At 38.0% G+C, this 26,029-nt stretch overlaps 1 protein-coding gene across 1 annotated transcript; it reads left to right on the top strand.

The window, feature by feature from the left end:
* LOC139745443 (uncharacterized) lies at positions 1–24,443 on the top strand. The gene is made up of 18 exons (XM_071655831.1): positions 1–45; positions 2,827–2,971; positions 4,410–4,510; positions 5,295–5,315; positions 6,364–6,390; positions 7,251–7,318; positions 9,449–9,600; positions 10,908–11,011; positions 12,150–12,160; positions 13,265–13,403; positions 14,423–14,507; positions 15,552–15,634; positions 16,919–17,035; positions 17,801–18,030; positions 18,685–18,883; positions 19,775–19,873; positions 23,613–23,660; positions 24,348–24,443. Exons 1-18 carry the CDS (start codon positions 1–3, stop codon positions 24,441–24,443), a joined length of 1,770 nt encoding a protein of 589 aa, XP_071511932.1.
* The last annotated feature ends 1,586 nt before the right edge of the window (positions 24,444–26,029 follow it).

Raw genomic sequence — 26,029 nt, forward strand, 5'->3', positions numbered from 1 at the left:
ATGGCTGTTGCAACTCAACAACGTCCAAAGACAAAAACAGGGCAGGTAGGTCCTATGTGTCATAAAGACTTTGATTAACCAGTAATAGTAAACGGCTAGATATTCTACTCCTAGGGCCTATGTTAAGGGAATTTTAAAAAGAGGAGATCCACCTTGGCAATTTTTAGTTTGTATGAAAAAAAGTGGAAGCAGAAAATTATCTAAACTGCGACCAGCCCCAACGCATAGCGCACTGTAGCATTCAGGATCATGACAGGGGTAGTATCGCGGATAAATATCAACTTAAAATAAAAAAATTTCTGCAATTTGAAGACTTGCAAGTTGCAGGTGAAGTTGAAGTGTTGACAACAGCCTAGCAATATGTTGTAGCATTTTTAACACTTACAGGTAGAGCTTCTAACGTGCACTGTTTGGTTTTGACCGAAAGATCGGTCTGTATCTGTCCGTCGGGGAATGTTCCGCGGAGACTCCGTCTGGCTTCACGGATCCCCTCCGTTAATGGCAAAATACAAAAGAGTCCTCCGGACAGACGGATCTTTCTGTCTATGTTTGGTTCTACCAATCGTCTATAGTCCCCTTCTGTTCGTGAATTCTCGGAATTGATGACTTAATGTGACTCGGTTGAGAGGAACCTGGGAGAACGACATCCTATCCGGTTAATGGATTTGAAATTTGTGCGCATGCGCTGGCCGTCAATTCAGTGTAGACATAGCATAGGCCTACTGAGTAGCACTGTAGCAGGTTCCTCTCTACTGATCGAGCCACATTAAGTCATCAATTCGAACAGAAAGGGACTATTTTCAGAACCAAACGTTGCGCTTTACCAGTCCTGTTGTCCACACTTCAACTTCACCTGTAGGTCTTCAAATTGAAGAAATTTTTCGATTTTAAGTTGATATACTACCCCTGTCATGATCCTGACAGTGTGCAGCCCCATTACGCAATGCGTTGGGGCTGGTTGCAGTTAAAAATTACCTATGCTAAAATAGTATTATGAAGGACAGGACAGTGACATTTTGATTATGTTAGTTATGATGAAAATGAAAAAGTTAGTGTCTAACCTGTTAGGCTTCTATGTTTTTTTTATTTTTTTTTTAATTTTGAAGTTGTAACTTGTAATCAATCAAACACAAACCAAAATTAGCAATTCTGTGATTATGTGAGTTCATCCTCATTTGCTCTGGAGGCCCTAATAAAGCATATATGGTACCGGTACTCTGAATTAAATTTGCATTTTTTTCATGGAGCAAATTTCCAATTGAAAATTGTACTTTAAGACCCGTTGATCTGATACCGTTACAAGTGGTACAATCATTTTAGAAATAGAAGTCTCTACAAGCCCTGTTCCAACATCAACAAAAATAACATCCAAGAGATTTTATGGAACATCTAGAAAAGCCTATAGTAATACACAGGGCAAATGGAAGGTAAGGTTTAATACACTACAGCACAGGCTACATTTACACTAACGGTTCAATTCACAGACTTGCACATTTGTACTTGATTGATTACAACTTCAGAATATCACAATATAACTTGTTCTGCTCCTTTCTTTTTCTTTTTTTCTGCATCTATTCACACATTTTCTCTTTTTTTTTTTGAGGGGGGGGGGGGTTCTCCTGTGTAGGTAGTGTGAAATGAAAGTCTACAGTGCTACTTCATTGCAGCTTGTATTCTTCTTGCTGGGAAGTTCTTCGCTTTAGAACATTTCAAACATGTCTAGATCCAGTATACATACATCTAGATTCTTCTTAGATTCTAGAAATTTCTACACCTAAAAGTAGAAAACCTCCATGTTCTGCAGAGTCTGAACTGGAGAATACGAGAGTTTAGACATTCCATTTACTAGAGCTGTTCCCATTAGAAGAAGCTGTTCATAAACTGAGTTTCATATCTATAGTAGATGTAAAAGTGTCTGTTGGAATAATGTAAACTATATCAGAAAATCTTGTAATAATGATTTATGTCAACCACTTCACAAATTGATTGAAAGATTTGGATTTACAGTTGAACCTCTATTATCCGGCCTCCCTTTATCCGGATCTCTCTATTATCCGGACGCAATCTCGCCGTGATTTTTTAATCTTTTTTTAATAATTACGGGAGGAAAGGGGGATTCCCAACTCCTTGAGAACTCCTACACAAACACACATGAATTACATACTTGATACATTTCTTAATAATTATTTAGGTAAATAATCCCAAGAATTTATAAAAGAAAATGATTTCATTCTTGCAAACACGAACCTCTATTTTGGGGTCTGTTACTGATTGTAACAATGAAAAGGTTGCAGTATACACATTACTACATGTGGTACTACAATGGGCTACATCAGTACATGTGTATGTATATGTACATGTATAAAGCATTGAGTCTCCCGTATCCGGCCAAATCCCTTATCCGGATGAGCCCCGGTCCCGACTTGTCCGGATACGAGAGGTTCAACTGTACTTCAATGACTAAATCTAAATTTTCACTTAATGTAGTTGGAGTTAGATATCCCTCTTCATTTTCAACAGTAAATGCATACAGTTTGTGCATGGGGTATTAAAATTTGAAAACTGTTCATAATAACCCAGAAATCATTATTACTCTTAGGGTATGTAAAGTCTCTATATATGCTTGATATAAGCTCTCAAGATTCTTAAATTTGGCCATGGAAGACATTCATACAATCAAATTGATGTTGTATATTACAGTAGCAGACTTATAAGTTCCCCACTGGCATTTATTAAAGCAAGTGTACGAGCATAATCATGCCATGAAGGACGCGCACTTGTTGAAAGGCAGTAGCATCAATAAATAAAATTAATCTTGCATTCCAGTGGTCAGCAATATTCCCACCAGACCAGGTAACCCACCAGCAGTCCGCCATCTTTGTGAAGAAACTTCTTGCTGTCGCCGTCTCAACCATAACATACCTGAGAACCATCTTTCCTGAACATGCCTTTGGGGACAGGTCGTTAGAAGGTGAGCATAAAGCAACCATGCAACCATGATGTCTTCTTGCTTTTGTTAACTTGTATTCTCTATTCACTTAACCTGACTTAGATGATGGCTTGCCAGATTTGCTCAAATGCAAAAACTGCACACAAATTAACCAATAGATTGTAGCATGTTACAGTAAATAGAGCTTAATTGCTGTGCGAGGTAATGAATAGGGATGGTCAAAAGGGATTTTTTTTTCTTTTGAGTAAATCTTGATTTTCTGTCAAGGTTGTAACTTCTTTGTACCTTCAAAAAGTCTTGCCTCCCAAAAGTATGTGTTGACAATCATGACTCAGAATCATAGGTTTGCAGTCTCTTTAATATAGGTTTTATGAACTGACCATTTATTTGCATGAAAAAAAAAATAGCCATATGTTTGTCATGGAATTTAGATCATAGGCAATTTTTACTACAATTTTTCTGTACTTCATGTCTAGTATGATGTTCTATGAAATTAAGCTAAATACTGTCTTTGAAAAACAGAACATTTTCCAAAAGTGCTCATGCATTGCTGTCTTGCAATGATGTGGCACACATAGGAGTTAATGTACACTGTTATGTGCATCTTAATGATTGGAGGGAGATAAAGCACATGAGAAAATGACTGAGAATGGACAATATGAAAAAATATGACAAGATGCTGAAATATGAAAAAGCAGAGAAAGAAGAGTAATCAGGTGAAAGCAAATTTAAGGAATTCCAAGGATTGATAATGAAAGGGCAAGAATAGTCAAAAAAATCAGGTTATAGTTATGTGTGATGAATGTTATTAAAGGCTTTGTGTTCATGAAAATTTCATATCAGATCCATTTCAAGTAATTCTGAAAAAAAAAATGTGAGGAATATTACAGAGTTGAGTGTCCAGGTAACCTCTGCAAGGATTTTGTAGGATGCCGACTTTCAATTTTGTGTCCATGACTTAAGTACAAGGTGTGGTATCTCTCCCCAAGTCAGGGGTTCCAACACTGCTACTCTATGATAGAAATATTCCCTCACCCTGCTGTAGCAGGGTGGTCCACAGCTTGAAATTTGAGCATGTTGCAAGCTCAGAATCTGAGAATATTGCAGAAATTAAATATGCGCGGAGCGCACACAATGAGTGCGTAGTACGCAATATTTTGCTGCTTATCTCTCTTTGTGCTGCTTACATTCAATGTTCTCTCTCATGTTTTACACACAAATATCTAAGTACCAGGTAGTTTGACGTTTCTTATGTTATGCACATGTTTTGCACATCTTTGAATACTTTTATTTTGAGCTTGTTGCAAATTCTTGAGGATGTTGCATAGCATGTTGCTGGCTTTTGAGGATGTTGCAGGAGAATTTTAGCATGTTGCAGCGACATGCTAAAACCCCTCGTGGACCACCCTGCTGTAGGTTGGCATAGGTTTTGATTCATTTGTTTGATGTATGTGTGCAGATCTAAACCTGAAAGTTTTGAAAGATGACAGCGCGTGTCCTGGGGCCTGCCAAGTGATCAAGTGGATGAAAGGTTGCTTCGATGCCTTGGACAAGAAATACGTAAGCAGATAGACATGGAATTACATCTTGGACAATGTAGGATGTTTTCAAATATCCTTCAAAAATGGAGTTTGCAGGGAGGGGGAATTTCATTGAGTGTTCGACAGGAATTTCCACTGACAGATATGCTCTCAGCCATTCAGATGCAACGATCTCAGTAGCTAAAAACAGTTTTTATTCTTTTATTAAACATTTAATGTCTTTTGTGTGTAGCATGTCATTTATCCAGGATTAAATGAAATCTCTATACAGAGCTTTTTTCTTCGACCTTTTACCCTTTACAGAATACTTTGCAAAATCCAGTTTTAGCTTGATATAATTTTTGTACGTCCACATTAAAAATGGTTATCCATAAATTTTGTTGACCCTTATCAGTATGGTGTTGTTAACATCCTCAAACATTCTGTTCACAGTAGTTTATGTGTTCGAGGCAAACCTTTATTTTCTATTTTTTAATTTCTTTTAATTTTTTGTCTGGTGGCCCATTTGGGCCTCTGAGATATTTAAGTCAGAAATCATGGTGGTCCGAAATAAAAGGAAATATAAAAATCCATTTGAATGTTCAGTTCCCCAATTCGGCGAGCAGAAATATAACTTTGGTGGCCCGATGCCAATTAGAGTGGCCAGCGCTAATGTTGAGTCCTGATATGGTTGCATAAAGTTTGAATTGCTCTCTCACACACCGAGCAATGGTAGTCAATATTATGGACAATGGAATTCTGCTTGCTTTTTCTGTGCCATATATTTGAAATTATTTCCATTTGTTCTTATTTTCTGTGTGCAGCTCAGGGCCATGATAATTGGGGTAAGTGATCTCTACATTTTCACTGTTTAAATTCAATGTCATATAAACATCATTGTCTTCTTTCACAATAATGCCTCATCACTAATGTTTAAGCCAAAAAAAAAAGAAGAAATTATGATTCTGTTTGTCAAAGTTATGTATTCCTAGGAATAATCATAACTCTAGAGGTGTGACTTCTGATTACAACTACTTTCTATGTAATGAAAAGGGCAAAATTTCATGTTTTCAGTTTAACTCTCTATGTGCCATGGTGTAAACCCCCTGTGTGCCACGTTATTCAAAGACAGCAACATCCTCACGCTTTGAGAAATCATTCGGTTTTTCAAATCTATTTAGGGAGCAATGTCGTAGAGAAAATGCCAAGCTTTGCTTTGATGTAAACAGTATGACAAATCTACGATTGTTTTCCTTTCAAATGACTACTTAGATACATTTATTGTAAAGGCATGACTTTTGCACACAAAACAGTGACAGTAACCTAGAATCTAAATGCAGAATCCAATAGTGAACACCGCTTGCTGGTCATTCACCATATAAGATGCAAGCTATGTGCGAGAGGAACAGAGTCACGAGAAACGCTTTCATTGGACTGTGGCATTTGGTGCTTTATCGATCAGTTTGGGCGGGTTTGTGCGTTTGAGCATGTTGAGGAAATATGCGAAGTTGGCATACCGTCGACTGAGTCGGGCGTGCGAACGTGGCACATAAAGAGTTCAAACCACTTTCCCCCCTTGCACCTTTCAATTTGTCACTTTGCATTCAATATTTTCTTTTTGTATATTTTGGTGGGTTGTAGTTATAGAAGATGAATTAGAAATATGCATGATTTGCTTGGTAATTAGTTTGCATTTTTTTTTTTCCAAACCGGCAAAGTGGCTTAATTACCTGTTCTCAAAGTAATTTTGTGCAAGTGAACAAAATGAGGTGTTCACAGTCAGAAGATTTCATCCCACTGTATAGAAAGGTGATTGAGGTATGGAAGGTTGCATGCTTGCCATGAGAAGAAGCCAATGAGATGCAATTTTCCTTTCATTCTTTTCCTCTATAGATGTATGTGGACCCAAATGATCCTGATGTAAGTACATGTAGAACAAAATGTAATAATATAGCAAAGCAATACATGGCATAAGTACTGTCCAAGCAAAGGATAAAATGTGTAATAAATGGACTAGGACTTTCTACTTTCTGTGTGGAGCTACAATGCATGCTGCACTTGCTTGTTTGTGACTTTGTAACTTGATGTCAAAAATCTATGGAACATACCATCTGCTACACTAATTACAATAAAAAAGCATTATAATTTTACAGTCGTCTTTCTCTACATTGAGTATAAACGGATCATGTGTATAATTGTATCATTATAAGTAAATTGTTAGACCTTCTGGAAACCTTGTCAACTTAAAGCACATACAAGTGTACATTGACACCAAGTAGTGACGTACTCAAATCACTTTATTTAAGTAACATGTTCATTTTCAAATCTTCATGGGTGGAGGTGGTTCATACAGAGGTAAGCCCACTGGAGGTTTGCACTATATCCTTGATCAGTATTGAAACCCTATAGTTTGGTAAGTTCATGAGAACTTCAAGCAATACATCATCAATTCTACCATAAGGATATGAAAGCAGTAAGTAAAGATGGCTATAACTAATAATGATTTTTACACTGCTAAAGTAGACTACACCCACATCCATTGAGTAAATCTTTCAATGCAAAGGATATTAGCATTCTATACCACAAAATCAGATTAATTTTTCATTCAATCTCAGAGAATCAACATATAAAGTCTAATGATACCAGCTGCCGTTTTCAAGTACATTACAAGGAAATTTCATATCACTTGTGAAGGAGGAAATACTGCTTATGAAATTTATCTAAATAGTGGTATGTTTCTTTGCAAATGAAAGTCTTTTTATTGACCGCTATTAATTCAGACTGCCATCGAGACGTACACATTCAAATTCAGCTACAGTCAACACGGTCCCGAGGTTGATATCTACAGGTGAGTTTCTTGTTACATGTTATTTTTAACAACACTAGAAGCTATGAAAATCTCATCTGAGTCAAGATGAAAAAAATGAAGCAAGTCAAAGTTATTCCAAACAACAGATGCCTTTATGTATGAAATAATGTTTAAAAAAGGTGTGAAGAATGAACCTGATGTGTTTGATTAGTGATGTACATAATCATTTGCAGTGTATATCATTATGTATTCAACCCTCTTACACACATAACCTCCAGTGATTATTCTTGGTACAAAATGTTTGCTTTTTCTTGATAGAAGGTGCAGCTTACTTTTACAAAAAAAAAAAGAGAAAAGTTTCATATCAAACAAAGTAAGTTGCTGCAGAACCCAACTGGATACTTTCCATAATTCAAAGTAGACACTCTGTACATGGAGTTGATTTACAAAGGTGATACAAAGCCGCAGTTGGAATGTAGCTGGGTATATCAATATCGTGCAGAATCTGGTTTGTCACATTCTGCCTATTTATTCAGTTGCTTGTGCACAGCTCTTATAGGACAAGTCCGCTTTCATAGACATGTGGATTGAGTGAATGCAGAAATATTAGTAGAACACATCAGTGAGAGATTGAGGAAAATCAGACAATCTGTTCAAAAGTTATGAATATTTGAAGTTTCTGCTAAGTCACTGCTGGATGAGAACAATACTACAGCTTGTGATGTCACATGTGTACAATGATAAAGAAAACAAAGAAAATTCAAGATGTTTTCACTTCTCTTGCATAAAGAAAGAACGCTTGACTTGACTTTATGACTTGACTTGCCTCTTTTAGAATGCAGGGGGAATAATATTACCCTTAAAATTTGTCATTGACAAGTCAAGGAAATGTGCATTTTTTTTTAAAAGATAAAATTTCCTCGAATTCTCTTCATATTTTCCTTATTTCATCGTTCTGCACATGTGACACCATACGCTGTAGTAGTAGTCTTCTTGTCCAGCAGTGATTGCGCAGGTATACTTTAAAAATTCATAATTCCCCTTACAAAAAATCCTGTGGTACTCCTGTGGTAATTACCACAGGATGGTACCACAGGACAGTACCACAGGACAGTACTATAGGAATTGTCCTGTGGTATTTTGGGATGTACCACAGGACAGTACCACAGGAATTCCTGTAGTTTTTTGGGACGTACCACAGGGCAGTACCACCGGGCAGTACCACAGGACAGTACCACAGGACCAGTACCACAGAACAGTACCACAGGAATTCCTGTGGTATTTTGGGACGTACCACAGGGCAGTACCACACAGTACCACAGGACAGTACCACAGGACCAGTACCACGGAACAGTACCACAGGAACTGTCCTGTGGTATTTTGGGACATTACCGCAGGACAGTACCACAGGTCATTACCACACAGCATTACCACAGGGCAGTACCACACAGCATTACCATGGTACCACAGGAGAGTACCACACAGGATAGATTAAAAAAAAAAAAAATCTGGGAGAATCTTAGCCACATATCAAGGAATTATAGGTGAGAGATGGATTTCAGGCAAACATGACCCTACTTAATAACCTGTCCTACTCCTAACATAACCTGAAACGAGAGTCTCATATGGCCAAGTGCCATTCTAGTCCTATAATAGATCTATATAATCATCCTATTCCTAGTCAGTCATCGGTCGTATCAGCACATATGTATATATGGCCATCTATCCGTAATGCATTAAGGCATGGTTACTACAAGTAACTAGGTAATGCTTTATTATCAAGATATGAAATTACACTTTCATAACAATATTTATGACGTTGGGAATAACATGACATAATTAGACAATCTTTATTAAAGTCCAAAGTAAGTCCCATCATTTATACTTTGACTTTTTAAGTCTTCTATGTATTTTCTAAAATCTAGATTGCTTTTTATGAATATTCATGAGCTATGTAAAAATTTGTTCCACAGGAGTACCACAGGAGTACCACAGAAGTACCAAATGAAATGTCTCATGCTTTACATCAGCACTTTTTGAACAGATTGTCCAATTTTCCCCAAACTTTCACTGATGTGTTCTAGTGATATTGCTGCATTCACTTAATCAACAAGTATATGAAGGCAGACTTGTCCTTTAACTTTTCCCACCCTGCTATCCTCACACCAGGAACAAGGAGAGGATGGCGGGAGCCCACACAGAGGCTCAAACCAAGCGGGCCACCCTGCAGCTCCTTCGCACCATCCTGGTCATGACACAGTCCCTACGCCTTCTGCCTGATGAAGTCATGATGACCATGAAGCTTCTCTACTATGACGATGGTATGTCCTCTCAATTCTCCATCCCCTGCTCCAGTGACCTGAGATTGCAAGGCACAAATGCTTTTGGGAATTCTGTTTTTCTAAAGCCATGTAATGTTTTATAGCATTTATGCTGGAAATGCAGTACGGCAAAGTTGCAGAGAAACTTGCAAGCTGTGCAGTGATGTAGTTTTGTGACAAAGCTATGGCAATGGCGATTTCAGTATAATCTGACATACAGTGCACTCCCGTTACTACAAACACGGATATAACGAAATTCTGGTTTAACAAAGTAAAAGATCGGGCTATAACGTTATCCACTTTATGTACTTTTATTGTTTATTTGTGACCCGCTACATCAAAAGGATCCTAAAGTCGCTGACGGGTGAGCCAAGATAATCGAGTTTGAAGTCAGATCACCAAAATCTGTCAAAACGTTCGGATTTCTGTTTTAACATAATTTTGTAGTCTAATGTATCTTATCATCTGCCGAAATTCCGAAGCTAAATAATCAAAGGAAAGGCCTGAAAATTGCATTTTTCTGGGACATGCTTGGCTCCCCCATCAGCAACTTTAGGATCCTTTTGTTGTAGCGGGTCACATTTGTTCGGTTATAACAACATTTCGATATAGATGTATATAACGAAAGAAAACTGCCGGTCCCATAGGACCATGTTATAATGGGAGTCTACTGTACTGTGCTTTACTGATTAGCTTGTGTATTTGAGCAAAATATGCAAAGTTGAGAGCTGTAGGCTAAGTCAGGCATACAAATGTGACACACAAAGATTTAAAAGAGCATTTCTACAAATTTGAATGTGTATGCCATTTTGATGAATAGTGATATGATTATTGATGAATAAAACAACTTTTCAAATCATTTCAATTCAATTCAATTCAATTCAGTTTAATTCAATTCAATTCAAATCGATAACTGCACAGTGCAGAATTATGATTTTTTTTTCTAGTCACTGTAAAGATTCTCTCATTTGACATGTCAGTACGAACACAAATGAAATGATATAATTTGGCATTGACCATCATAAAACAAAAATAAACCACAGTCCATTTTGATCCAATAAACATTTTGGCGGAGGGTTTACAGTTTGAAGCTTTGTTAGTTTGTACTACTGAGAGGAAGAGGATTAACCTATCGAGGACGAGTACCGAGTATACTCGGGCGAGTGTCTAGATGGGAAATGTGTGTTGTAGCAAAATCAGCCCGTCCTCAATGGGTTAATTCAAAAATACAAAATAAAGTTGACAGAACAGCAGGTGGCAAGAGCTGAATGGGAATGTAAGTTGTTGCTATTTCATTCCTAACACAGTCACCCCAGCAGACTATGAGCCACCTGGTTTCAAGGCGTCAGATACAGATCGCTTTTCCTATGAAGAGGAGCCCATCAACCTGAGGGTTGGGGAAGTGTCCACTGTAAGTATGATGTGTGAGATGCAATTCTGAACTCTATACCACGTGGGGGGGGGGGGGGGGGTTCATAAAGCTGTTCTTTAAGTTACGAACGAGTTACGAACGACTGGTAATCAGTTCTTGTGCTGAATTATAGAAATTCTGATAAATTGTTCTTAAGTCGTTGGTAAGTTTAGGAACAGCTTTATGAAATACCCTCCCGGACCACCTGTGCTGCCCATAAAAGATAAAATTAATGAATAAAATCACTGCACCATCTGCTGTTACTATTTTCTGTTTGGTCATGCATGATGTGGGATGTTAGGTCTGTGAAAGAAGGGTTCCCCCCCCCCCCCACCCCCTTGCCTCTTTCTTATCATCCCTGCATAACTCTGTTCTGAAAATTAGTCTCCATAGATACATGATCACTATTGTCTTTATACCAAAGCAAAGTGTTGGAAAATGTGCTGCTTCCTTCAGGTAAAAGAGGTTGAATTTGCAAGAAACTTCTAGATGAGAAAAGGTGAATAGCTTGCATACGTCCGGAGGACAAAAATGTATTCACGAGAGTTTCCCATCTTCATAAGATTATAGTGCAGCACTACATACAGTAGTGCTATAAAACATGAAGGGCTTATTTTTGCCTGCAAAAATATTCCAAAAGTGTACCCTCTTACAGTGTATTTCTATCCTGGAAAAGGTTCTTCATTGTTTGCAACAAGTCTTTCAGTTCATTAGTGTCACCTGGCCCAATATTACATGGTTGTGTTTGCACCATTTATCAAGAAAAGGGCTACGGTATCCTCTCTCTGTGGCATTTATGAAAGGTCCTTAAAATGTTGTGTGTTTTTTTCTTTTCTACAAATACAGTGGAGGTTTTCAGCCAAGGTGAAAGGCATCTTGATGCTAATTACTCCCTCAAAAAACAACAGCAATGGATATCAAGAGGATTTTGTCAATGTTTCAGAGTGTGCTCAACATATACTTCATCATGGTGTAATGTCTGCTAGGCTATTTGTCAAGAAGGTTCGGTGCTAAGTTTTCCAAACACTGCTTTGTCAAAGTTCTGATTGTTCTTTTGTCAGCCTCTTCATTTGAAGCTTGCCAAAGACATCTGCTCAACATGAATGTAATTCACTTCTCTCTCCTTCTTTATCAACAGCCTTTCCACATGTGAGTATCACTCATTTTGTCTCCATGCATGCTGTGAAAGGGTTTTTTATGTTTCATTTTTTTCCTTGCAATATTCAGCAATCATAAGACTGTGTCATTTGCTAGGATCTATGAGCACAGGTTTTCATACAGTATGAATTTAAAGTAATCACAACAGAGTTATACATAAATGGTTTCCAGATAGTGTGCGATAATTTGGGTAACACAATAAGAGAGAGAGAGGTAATAATGCTGAATATTATACACAGGTACATATACTGTAAACGTCAATATTTTCGCGCTGAGCGGTTCCAATACATATTCGCGGGTTCTTAAATTCGCGCTCCGCAGCGGGTTAATACACAGTCGCTGTTTTCATCCAGCGATGCCAGCGTACGATAAGCGACATAGCGAGCGGCGCGAGTGCGAGTACAAGCGCTCAACTAACCTCTTTGATTTTACTCGATACATGTACTGTAGTACTAGTACTGTAGTCGCGGGGATGTAGCACACCAATAATCGGCCTGGGCTTGGTGCGTGCGGTGCGTGCGATGATACTGCTACATGCGTAAACATGTCTGTACTACATAGCAGTATCATCGACGAAGCACACACAATTCAGGCCGTTCAAAATGTGCATGGAAAATTGCGAAGATATATTCGCGCGTTTTTGAATTCGTGCTAGCCAAACGTAGTGCGAAATCCGCGAAAATTAATGTACCGCGAAAATTTCCACGTTTACAGTAGGTACAAGATTTTGTTTGAATAACATGTGCTTTGCACAATCAGTTTTTCTGGTTGCTACTGGTGTTCTTTTCAGCATTTGGGAAACATTCCATTTGAGTGGTTACATACATTGGATTCTGTAGGGATGGTCACGTCAAGCCAATAGCAACACAGTTTCTTCATTTTTATTGTTATCCCAAACCAATAGAAACGCAAACATTGCTCAAGGACTTGGCTTAAGTGTCCAAACATTGCTACTTTTTTTTTTTACCTTGATTTAAAAAGTGAGAATTATGTGAAAGCTATGTCCATGTTGTCATGAATAGAATATCACAGTGAAACGATTAGGGGGTGTCAACAAAGTCACTGCGTGTGCTCTGTTTGAATCCCATTTTGCAGCGTGAAACTGAGGATTACCACGGACAAGAAGCAGTTTGAGATGAGGGAGGAGGGAGAAGGAAGGAGTCAGGAGATGGAAGAAGGATGCGACAAGGAGCTGGAAGACTTGGAAATGGAAGATGTGGAGAAGGATGACAAGGTATGATAACATACACTTTGTAAAACTAAAATGAGAAGCTGTGGATGATTATGTAAAAGTGTGAATTTTTTTCCTCAACATGATTGTTTATCTCAGAGACCTAGGTCCTGTTTCTTAAAACTTGTTATGAGTGACAACTGCCACATTTCTGTGACAAATTTGTTCCTAGCCAGTCAGATGCAAGGATTTCAGTAGCTTATAACAACTATGACAACTTGTCATTGATAACAAGTTTTATGAAACGGGGCCCTGTTAATATATGCAGTATTATCATTCAAAGCACATTCGCAGTGTGAAGTTATAATTGAACAAAAAACCTGGATTTATCCGGGGGTATGTCATAAAAAAATGCACCAATGTTAGCACAGCACTTCTGTAACAGTGGATAGTTTGGCAAGAGCAACTGTGCGCGCTCTGTCAATTAAGTCAGATAAACTTTGGGTGTCTGTATTTCTACGGAATCATACGTACAACAAGCCAAAATGTTTGCATGCTTTTATTTTCGGGCTGGTTTCTGCTCGCACGAAATGCATCAAAAATTTCTACACCGTGAAGATTTCCACTTTCGCAGTATTGAACATAGCTTTGTCAACAACAGGAAATCTATATCAAAGCTGTCGCGTGGTTGTAGAATAAGAATTGATATATAAATGAGGAGAGAACAGAAACAAAAAGTTACTCTATCACATAAAAAGGAGGAATAGATCCTGAACAAACTCAAGAGATGAGTACGTAGAATAAATTTCAGAAAAGGGGGTTCCATGACATTTGCTCCTTGGGCAATTGCTCCCATGAAATATCTGCATGCTATTGCCAAACATAAAACTTACCCACAAACATAATCCTAACCCTAGCCCTAATCTTCACATCAAACTAAACCCAAAACCCTATCACAACCCTAACCCTAACCCTAAGTCCTTGGAGAAAATAAGACTGGAGCAACTATGCCGGAGCAAATGCGTCATTGAAAAGGGAGCTGTAACGATACTGTGAGATACTTTCTGAATTTCTCCCCTCAGGAGTGTGAGGTTGGCAGCCAGAAATCAAAGATTGCAGAGCCAAAGACAGGAGAAGATGTGCCCGACAGCAGTCCAAATATACCGAGTGAGGCTGGATGTCTTGTCTTTCCTTTTAGCCTATTTCCCTGATGTATCACATTTCTTATAGGTATAAACCCCAATAAGTGCTAATATGTCGGTTAACTCTATGTGCCACGGTGTAAACTCCCTGTGTGCCACATTATTCTGAGACAGCAACGCAGTCATGCTTTGGGAAAACAGTCTGTTTTTCAAATCAGTGTAACTTTTGTACAGTTTTGTTACTATGGACATGTATTATGGACAAAGTTGTAGAAAAACTGCTAAGGTTTGCTTCAATGTAAATTGACTGACAAATCTATGATTGTGTTTCTTTACAATGACCAGAAGCTATATTATTATAGACCCATGACTTTTACACACAGAACAGTGACAGAAACTTAGAATTTACTATCAAATCCAGTAAGGAATATCGCTTGATAGTCAATCACCACAGAAAATGCACGCTAAATGTGACAGGATTTGAATTGCAAGAAACTCTTTCAATGTACTCTGACATTTGGCGATTTTTGATCAGTTTGGGTAGGTTTGTACATTTGAGCAGAATATGCGAACATGGCAAGCTGTTGACTGTGTCGAGCCTGCGAACATGGCGCATAAAAAGTTAAATTTGCGATGCTTTTTCAGTAGCATTCAGATAATTTCCTCCATGCTTGACCCTATTGTGAGTTGGTCAACCCACTTGGGCATTACAGTTTGCCTCAGTCAAACTGGAGGCTATGGCAAAATGATAGAAATTATCAAAGGGAATTAGGTAATCTCTATCTAGTGGCAATTAGTTTCAGACATCTGTGCCAATCAAACACTCAGAAGGATGTGCTAACCTGCAAACAAAACATAATTAGAAAAGTTGATTTTTTTTCTTAATCATAAAGCTTTCATCTACTTAAGCTATGAGTAAAATGAAGGCATTCTTGTTCCCTGTTAATGTTTAGTTTATTAGTTATCATTAAAAAACCCCTCTAATCCTTAGATAGGAACAAGCTTAATATATTATCATACAAATGTGAGTACCATTGCATTAAGTAGGTTTCTTGATGTCCAATCACAGGCGGAGGAGATGAGGCTTCCCAGAGTAGCGCCATGGCAGATGAAGAAGAGAACATCCCCCAGTGCCCCTGTGGCTCTAATGAGGTACATACACTCAGCCTAATTTTGCATGTAAAGTACTGTTTACAAAGCACTGGTGGCCGATATAACAAACATGGCTTGAGTGAAAATCCTCGATCCAACAAAATGAAAATTCACCCAAAATTATTGTCTATACATTTTTGTATTTTCTTGTTCCGCTACGTATAAGTAAATTTTGAGATAAATAAAGAAACTACCAATTCCCAGGACTTTGTTATGACAGGAGTTGCCTGTTTGTTGTACATAGGTAGCAGCTTGGAGGGGCAAATATGCAAAGATCAGCCACAAAATGACGAGGGGTCAGTATACAGCTTTTTGCAGGGCATGAACGAAAACACTACTTCACAACAATGAGGTTGTTATTACAGTTCAGCCAGCGATCAAGTTCACCCTAGATCGCGATCACGGGCGATCAGTAATCGCATACGCGATATGTCGCAATCAATTGATTGTATGCCGAATTGCATACAATCAGTGAGCGCATATGCAATCACTGATCGCCCGTGATCGCGATCTTGGGGGAACTTGATCGCTGGCTGAACTGTAGCATGTACCCTTTGATCCCCACATCACTACTTTTCCAATATCTGCTCTTTTGGTCTTCAAAATCTTTGTGCTTGTAGGGTGAGGAGTTTGTAAATTATCATGTTATTATCTGTCTATCATGCAAAATGTATGTTAATCTCAGAAAGGAAATAATTTTTATAGAAAAATCTGCTTTCGTTACATTGATGATTCTGTGGTATGGATCAAGCCCAGCCATGACATACCTCAGAAGGGTAAACTGATTACTTACTGTGGGAGGTGAAGACTGTATTAAGTATAAACGGATATCTATAATGAAAAGGGTATTATAAGAAGACACAAGCCTTGAAGAGATGGTATGATATTAGTGGAGATGAGGATTGGGCTTTTAACTTTTTGTGAGATATCAACAAACCACTGATGAAATATTACAGAGCATTCCATTCTGAGAGGAATTCAAAGTTTATGTGATGAAAATCGGTTTTGGAATGGCTGAGACATCCAAAAACAAAGCAAAACAAAGCGATTGTAATAAGAGAGTAATTTATTAGAATATCTCGGCCATTTCAAAACCAATTTTCATCAAATAAATGTTGAATTCCTCTTGGAATTGTACATCCTTTTTCACATGTCATAGGAGGTTTCTCATTATCTCACCAAACAATGTTAGGAACCTGAAGTTAGGTCTCAACTTAAACTTTGCAATCCCTGTAATTGTCTAATCAGTTTTACATGTCTGGTGATATGAATATTTTCTCACAGGATGATGGACTGATGATCCAATGTGAGAGTTGTCGCTACTGGCAGCACGCTGTCTGCTTCATGATTACCAATGAGAAGGATGTCCCTGAAAAGCACTTCTGTAACCAGTGTGCCAAGGTAAGTAATATATACCGTATGCGCCATATATTTCCGAGGGATTTTATTTTCACGAATTTCATAAGTCGGGTGCTATTCCTGAATTTAACAACAAGCAGAAATATGAACTTTGATCCTGACTTATTAAAATGTGGTGTGCATGCGTACATTTCTCTTTTCATATGCCATGAATGCGAAATTAACCCCTCACAAAACTGTCAGGAAGTCCTGATTCATGAAAGATTTGCTATTAAAACTCTCTCAATAAACTAGCTTTTAACCCGTTGAGGGCGAGTCCCGAGTATACTCTGGCAAGTGTCAATAGGAAATGGTGTAGAAAACTCAGTCCATCCTCAATGGGTTGAAATATAATATAGCACATATAGTAACAGACTTTTAGACTGTGAGGTTTTTGTTTCCTTAATGTCTGTTTATCAGGAAAGCAATTACAGTTTAAATGAGTTTATTTTTTGGTAATTGCATGGTCCACTACTCGTAATTAGCACTTCCAAATATACAATTCTGTCTTCACATAGATGTCCGTGGCACAGGTGTTGCAAAACTATGTGTTAATTTGCACACAAGGGTCTGTACCAGTTGGTATGTGTTGCTCATTTCATATTAAAACCTGATGTTTAGCATTTCACTATCATATTGTAACAGGAACAGCAAGTGTAGATGCATTTTCTGTGGTGTATGAGATGTGAGTGCAAGATGTACATATTATGCCAGTGTCACAATTAAGCAGAAAAAACTTATTTCTATCATTAAATAAAACAAATCCAGGTTGGTGATCCTAACTGTGGTCCCACAGACCCGTATCTGAGTGAGCTGAATGCGGCTGAGGTCCGCGCCACCTGCCTGTGGAGACGGACCCTGGAGGCCGTGGTGGAGATGGAGCGCATCACTGCTCCCAGCCTCCACAAGCGGCTTGCCATTGAGGTCGGCATTGCACAGGGTCTTCTGTCTAGGCTGCAGAGAGAGGGATATTGTGCACCAGACTCGAAGAAGAAAAAGTGAGAACTATCACAAATCTGTTTACTTATGTGCCATTTTCTTTTTCAGTCAAGAAGAAAATGTACCCCAAGAACATAGTTGATAGGTTTTTTTTTTTCAGTTGGTTTTATATTGCTTTATATTGATAAACTGAAAGTGGGTACTCTATTTCTCTCTTCGAATGTTGTTGCTGCCAGGAGTAAATTCAGTGTTGTTCTACTCCCTTTCCGCATCTTGTCCCTTTCTTTTCCATCTTATACTTCTTTTTGTGTGACTCTTGTTCAAACAACTAAAACAGTTTCGTGTAGTTTGTGTCCTAGTTGAAGGTCAACCTGAACACTTTATAAAAGTGCTCATAAAGTGCTTATAACTTTGAAAGTGTGGTATGATTTGATTTACGTGTATACTTCTGATCGGCATGACATCACAGTGATTTTATGATGCAATCCCTATAAATATGTGAAAAATGTTTTATCAAAGTAAACTTTTTATAATAATAATAATAATTGCATTTATATGGCGCTTCATACTGACGTTTCTAAGCGCACTTTGCTACTCATACAAATAGATTAGAAAACACAATAACATTAACAAAATCAGCATTAACAGTTTTGTTATGTAAGGTATGGGTTGATTCATATTTCTGCTCAATGATTTCATGTCTTCTCTTGCAGGCTGGTGAAGGTCGTGAACAGAGAGCGAATCCTGACGCACGGCTTCCAGAAATACCTCACCAAGCATAGAGGTGAAGAGAAGGAAGACAGAGAGGATGATGGGAAGGCGGAGCAGAGCAAGGATCAGGACGACGACGTGGCCGCAGAAAACGTGAAGAACAGGAAGGGTCTGAAGCGGAGGAAGACGCCGAAGACAGAGGTACAGTGTCAACTTTTGGGTCAATTCATGGAGACTATGTACCACAGATCATCTCGTGTTAGTGTCATACTTAACCATAGCATATGAAATATGACAGTTTTCATATATCTCATAGTGCACTCCCGTTACAACAAACATAATTGTGACAAAATTCTGATTGGATGAAGTCAAAATTCAGGTTCAAAGATTATTGTGTATATGTCTTTATATACTTTTCTGGTTGGCTATAATGAAATTATGATATTTAAGACGAAAGAAAACTGCTGATCTGAAGGACTCCGTTACAATGGGAGTCTCCTGTTTAATTCACAGTTTTAATAGCAAGAAAAGTTTTTGAAGATATAGGATTAAGAAGTGAAATGGACTTTCATTTCAAAAAAAGAGTTGTGGTACAGCTCACATATATGTAACATCCCATTTCATTTCCTGCCAACAGAGGATTTGCAAAGATGGTGGGTTGGTGCCCCATTATACACTCAAATTGGAAAACAAGACAAATGTTACCTATTCTCTTCCATGACTGCCAAGTATTAGTAAAATTTTGTGATTACAGACCTCCCAACCATTCTGAATTTGTAGGAGAGAATCTTTGACAACTTTGACCATTTTCAGCAGCTGTTGTTTCATTAGGAGTTTCATATATTTCTTGATAATTTTACAACACGCTTTTATGGGAACTGCTCTTTCTTTGCGATTTTGAACCAAATCATCACTATTTTTCAGTCAGAAAGGTTGGGAGGTCTGTAATTTTAAGTAATTTCAGCTTATGTGACCACACTGATTTGGTCTTGCATAATTCTGCATAGTTTCCAAATATATGCCTTCTTTATTGTTATATTGCTGTTGTTATTTTAACCAGATTTTGTTCTATTCATTTTCTGTGACTTGCAGGTTGAGAAGCTGACTGAGCAGGCAGCTGGCCTCAACGTATCGGGGTCCAGGACTCGCTCTAGAAGGCCTTCTGGAAAAGATGGTGTCACTGTGATTGAGGTGAAGGTTAGATCTGATGTCACCAAGTATATCATATTGCACCTAATTGCCAAGAATAACTACCACGGCAGCTAGCTGTTGGCGGTGCTTGATGTTCAGTTCTGCGTAATGCATATGTGACCCTGCATCACAAAACCAACAAAAAGTCGCCAGACATTGATTTTTAGTTAAGAACAGATCCTGAAATAGTAGACTTTGGGCCAAAAAGTGATGCAAAACTCAATTCAAGTAGACTCTCCTAACCTATCCTAATACTGGAAAGAAAGCGCGAACTCTGGAAAATGTGAACTGAGAAAAGAGGTTCTGAAGTATGGGCCTATTCAAGCGCTTAATTTTTACAATTAGGCCATGGTAGCAGCGTGATGAAGGGAACAAAAAACAGGATGTTAACCCGTTGTTCCTTACAGGAACCTGGTATACCAGGTTCCCGTGGGAGCAACTGATGTACAGGAACCTGGTATACCAGGTTCCCAAGATGAAGACAAGAGTGCCCGCTTTCATGGCCTAAATTCATGTTTCTTTGTGTGATAAAGTCCCCAAAAATGGGTTTGATAAAAAGATTAGAGTTTATTCTATCAGCACGTGTTCTCTTTCTGTTGTAAAAATCGTATATCACAGTACATTTTACCTTTGTTCTGATTTAGTTTGCCCTTGTTCTGCTACAAAACTCGTATGAACATGTACATTAGCAATCAAAGCTGATCGCAGTAGATTTTTGCGTTCGCTGACCCCGGTCATCGCATGCTGGTGCCTAATTTTGTGTAGAACAAAAGAGTCTGTGAGCCCATCAGGGCACGCTCTATTCATACATCACACCCGATCGATATTTCTATTGTTCAAGGGCACATGTAGTTGACCATGGGGAGGGGATGCATGCACCGCTTGACTGCTTTTGCACAGGTGGATTACCAACCTGCCCGTTCTCTGTTGACGGGCAAAAAGAATTTCGTTTGGGGACACTAAAGGTATTTTGAGAATTGCTGAAGGAACAGGTTTACTGCAGCAACAACAATGAAGGGATCATCAGATTAAAGCTAAAATTTGAGCATGCTTTATCAACACGTTCTGTAGGTGATTAATGCCACCTTTCAAAGCAGTAGCATCGTCCTTTCTAAAGTGATTAGAGTTGAAAGTGAAGAGTATGGACAGGGTTTTTTTATGCCTCCGCCACGAAGTGGTGCCAGCTGAGGCATTATGTTTTCGGGTTGTCCGTCCGTCCGTACGTATGTCCGTACGCATTCGTTTACGCGATAACTTGAGTAATATTGACTGGAATTTTACCAAACTTGGTCCAAGTATAAATTATGATAGGGCAATTATTTGCTTAGATTTTGGGTAAAATCAGCCAAAGGCCAAAGGTCAAAGGTCGAGGTGAAATCATGAAATTGTATTTGTTTACGTGATAACTCCAGATTGGATCGTGCAAATTTCACCAAACTTTGTCCAAGGATGATGTATGATGGGACAATTGCTTGATTAGTTTTTTAGTGAAATCGGACAGAGGTCAAAGGCCAAAGATCAAGGTCAAATCCTTAAATTTATCTGTTTACGTGATAACTCAAAACTGGATGAAGCAGCTTTCTCCAAACTTGATCCAAGGATGATGTATGATTGGGCAATTAGTTGAGTAGATTTTAGTGACATTGGCCAAAGGTCGAAAGGTCAAGGTCAAATGCTAAAAATGTTGCTATTTCCCCCATATACCTATGCAATACCCGAAGGTATTCTCTTGAAACTTAGTGTAGACATGTACTACTGCGTAAAGATTCTCCAGAGAGAGTTTCATGTCATAAGGTCAAAGGTCAAAAGGTCAAAGGTTAGGTGAAAATGTTACAATTTCACTTTTCTCGCAAATGGTTCAATGTATTTTCATGGAACTTGGTACATACTCAGGGATTATCTAGGGAACTTAGGGGTCATGGGTCAATAGTCAGGGGGTCAAAGGTCAAGGTCAACTCCTCAAAATTTTACTATTTCCCTCATATACTAGTATATGCAATGCTTGCATTATTAGTTTTAAAACTTAATATATATATACATGTATTACCTAATGGAGATTCTCTTGGAAATTTCCAGCCAGAAGGTCAAAGGTTAAGGGTCAAAGGCCAGGGGCCTGTTGCATAAAACTTACCGTTGAATTTAAATGGTAACTACCGTCAAAATTAGGCGTCACAGCCAATTAGCATCAAGGATTATAACATTTACCGCTAATTTGAAGACTTACCGCTAGAAAGGAGCGGTAAGTCCAGCGGTAAAGGATTTTATGCAACAGGGCCCAGGTTTAAATGCAAAACAAAATCTATTTTGTACTGTATTACTCTTAATCACACTATTCTACCAGAAAGTGTTTGAGAAAATCTGCTAAAAACACAATATCCTGTTCCATTTATAATCCCAAACTCTATCATATGGTAGAAAAAGACTTGCTCTTTCAGAAAATATATGAAAAACTCAAGATTGGCTAGGTTAAACCATTTCACCTATTTTAGATCCTCACACAAAATCAGCGTGTGCGACTTTTTATTGGTCTTATTGTGATGCATGGTCACATATTACTCTTTCTAGTGTATATTAATGTTGAAAGTATGACCACATTGGATATCAAGTGAGCCTCTAAGTTGTATATCTTCTACAGTTGAAATTTTCTCATCAATTTTTGAATCAATTGTCATTGATTTGCCATTCATGAACATATACAGCACGAAGAAGGTAATTCGATGTTCTTTAAATTCCATCTGTAATGCACATTTCCAACATCTAATATGGCCAAAGTGGTTGTGTTATTTACTTGGCACGTAGTAGGATGCAGGTTCAAGTCTCACAGTCAATGATTGCCTTTTCTCACTTTTAAGGAATTGATCTAGTTTGGAAATCTAGCAATAGTAGCATTTCACGGGGAGGCTGCAAAACTCTCTTTGATGGGAACTGACATTCCTGCGTTAGTCTTGCAACCTGACACACACTGAAGGGTTCCTGCCACATAGCATACGTATACGCTGAATATTTTGTGAGGTTTTTATTTTTTGTGAAATTTGCGAGTCAGCTGCTATTAGCGAAATTAAAAACACCCCAAAATATTGACTCTAATGCCGATATGAATGTAACATACGTGCATACATTTCTCCGTTCAGTACAGGACTCTACGATCATGAATTTAACCACTTGCGAAATTGTTGGGAAGTTCAATTCACTAAAATTTAGACTCACGAAATATGTGGCATATACAGTAGATCATGTCCATATTTTAACGGCTAGCTAATCCTTTTATCTCCATTACAACATACTTTCTCTACATGAAGGAAACAACAAATCATAGACAAACTGTTGTTGGTGTTTTGTTGTTAGGATGTACACACTTTGGAGAATAATGTGAAGCAGTGGAGGCATTTTTATCATAGGAACATTTCTAATTGATTTATGTATATATGCTATGTTCCAGTAAACTGCCACGGAAACAACTATAACCATGAGGTGCGTTGCGTTTACATAATTTTACAAATTTAAAGTGGAAGCAAAATTTCTGTGTCCTATCATAGATCAATAAACATTTATCTTAATCTGAATGTTCCAGATAGTTGTGTTACACAATGCATCACGTTATACGCCCTGTTTAGGTTGGTGCCTTTATGGTGTGTTGTACATATTTCCAAGCCTAGCAGTGCATATCATGTACCATACGTGTAATTTATGTATTTGGAACCACAAAGAAGAGCACCTTGTATTTTCTGTCTTCATTCAGGAATTACCAAAACGATCCGCAAAGAGAAAGGCATCAACTCTGGATGGGGTGAGTTCACATTTGATCTAAATTTTTCATAGGATGTTACATGGAAACCACTATGTGTTTGGACACAGCATATTGTGGAGTGTTTATTCTGGCAGCATAGTGTATTTCAATTCCTGGAATTTGCCAGTGTGTGTACATTAACAAGTAACCAACCCTAGAAGAAAAAGATTAAAAAAAAAACAAGCACATGGTAGATCAAATATATACATAGAATTTTTTTTTTCTGTTTCATTGTCATGTACCTAAGACAAAGTTTGCCAACTCTAAACTTCAAAATCTCCACTGTGCTCAAAATTGAATTAGATGTAAGATTGTGTCAGGAGCATAAATGCATACAATCATGCCCAGCCACTAACTTTGAATGGATGGTTATATTGCACCTCACACTCTGCTACTTTTTCTCCCTATGTCATGAAATTGAATACCTGAATATAAAAACGACCCAATTCCAAATTTGGATATTGTCTTTGGAGACCCATCACAAAGTCATGCAAAGATAGATAATGAGTGAGATGAATGCTTTACATTTAAATTTGTATAAATAACATTCCACTAACAGACTAAACTAAAAACATTTGGAAATTATTTCATGATTTCTATTTATTCTTAAATTTCTGCTATGGACTTGGGTCATTTTTATATTCAGGTATTCAATTTTTATTCTCCTTTTGACAATCACAACCGCAGAAACACAACTTTGATGTGTCGTGCAGTCAGGAAATGTCGGGAAGCCAGACCAAGAGACGCAAGTCAAGTGTTGTCAACAATCCCATTCTTGCCTAGCATCACTTCTCCCCTGCAAGACAAGTTTTCAAGAAGGAACCTCGATCTTCACAGGCTTTGATATGTTGTGGTGGAACGATCCATACACCGCATAATCTTTCTTTGTTCATTCTTCAAATGGTTACAGATTAGTCCTGCAGCTCATGGGATTTGTTTTGAAGGAATAATTAGAGTAAATTTGTAATTTAAATTTGTATGAAAAGTACGATAAGTGCATGGAACCAGTATCTAAGCGTGCTAATGTCGTATATGTTTCACAAGAAAAGAAAGTATCGAATGGAAGCAGTTCATAGCATACGATAGCTGAACTAGAAGCATTGTTCTTATGAATTGAGTTCTTGAAAATCTTGAAAGAGTGGCAACACATTTATATGCTGTATATTATCAGTCTGGAAGCAGAAGAGAATATCTGCGTAGTGATGTGGAATATAAAGTAAAATTCCATGCTCAATCAAAAATTATTTCTGCATATATGCCTGTGAAAATGTTATGCTGCAGTTGAAAAACCTTATCTCTATTGAGTAGTGCTGTTTGATTTCTGTTATATACAGAATTTGATAAGTCTAGTGATAAATGCATCAGACTTTCTGTGTACTAACATCCTAAAGGGAGCCAATACACACATATGAAAGGGGGAAATCTGTAAAATATGAGAGGCTATCTTCTCATAATCATACCTTGGACTTCAAAAAAGTAAATTCACCTCTGTGTTTGTACATATATTAATTCTTATGTATACGTATAGCTTTGGGCAATGGAAGAGGAAACTTTATTTCATGCAAACACAATTCTTCACACAAATCCAAATCATATCCCATGTATGTGTATCACAGGGTAGTATATCAAGTGATTGTGAATAATATTGTATAAAGAAAGTTGTATGTCTTTTCCCAAACATTGAGTGAGGTCTTTGCACAATTTGTTGGTACAGTGGAAACTCGATATAACGAGATGGTCGGGACCGAGTCATTTTCCTTGTTATAGCCGATATCTCGTTATATCAGTAGGCATAAAAGAAGGCATAAAATAAAGACATTAATTTGCACATGTGGGACTACCCATCATATTTCAATCAACACTGATAACTTGATATTGTGTGTGAGGGAATTACTCACCTTTATGGGTAAGAAGATGTTTTTCGCCAAGGAAATCCAATATCAAGAATGTGTTTCTTATTGATTGTAGATGTTTGAATTTGTAAATTTATATAGCTTGCGATTGTATCAAGATCGTCTGTGGATTGGTATGTGGTTATCGTATGGGTGTGTGTTGTGTGGAAAGCTTGAATATGGTCTGCACAATGCTGTGTGTGTATGTGACACATTCTGTATGTACATTATGACTGCGAGTGTGTGAAGACGGGGAATTCCCTAAGTAGAAGGCCAATCACAGCATCAGATTGCCTCACAGCTGCTAAACGTCATGATATATGGCCGTCCCACCACATTTCCTGCATGTATCAATGTGCGTGCACACACACACTTCACACGTACAACATGCAGTGCTAGCTGGAGTGCACTGAAGAAAATGATTATGTGTATACAAGACAGTTTTTGGCGCATCAAGCTTTACAATCTCGGAAGATG

Source organism: Diadema antillarum, unplaced genomic scaffold (genome assembly GCF_040938485.1).
Source record: "Diadema antillarum isolate AM-2024a unplaced genomic scaffold, OU_Dant_1.0 seq00001265_RagTag, whole genome shotgun sequence".
Taxonomy (NCBI): Eukaryota; Metazoa; Echinodermata; class Echinoidea; order Diadematoida; family Diadematidae; genus Diadema; species Diadema antillarum.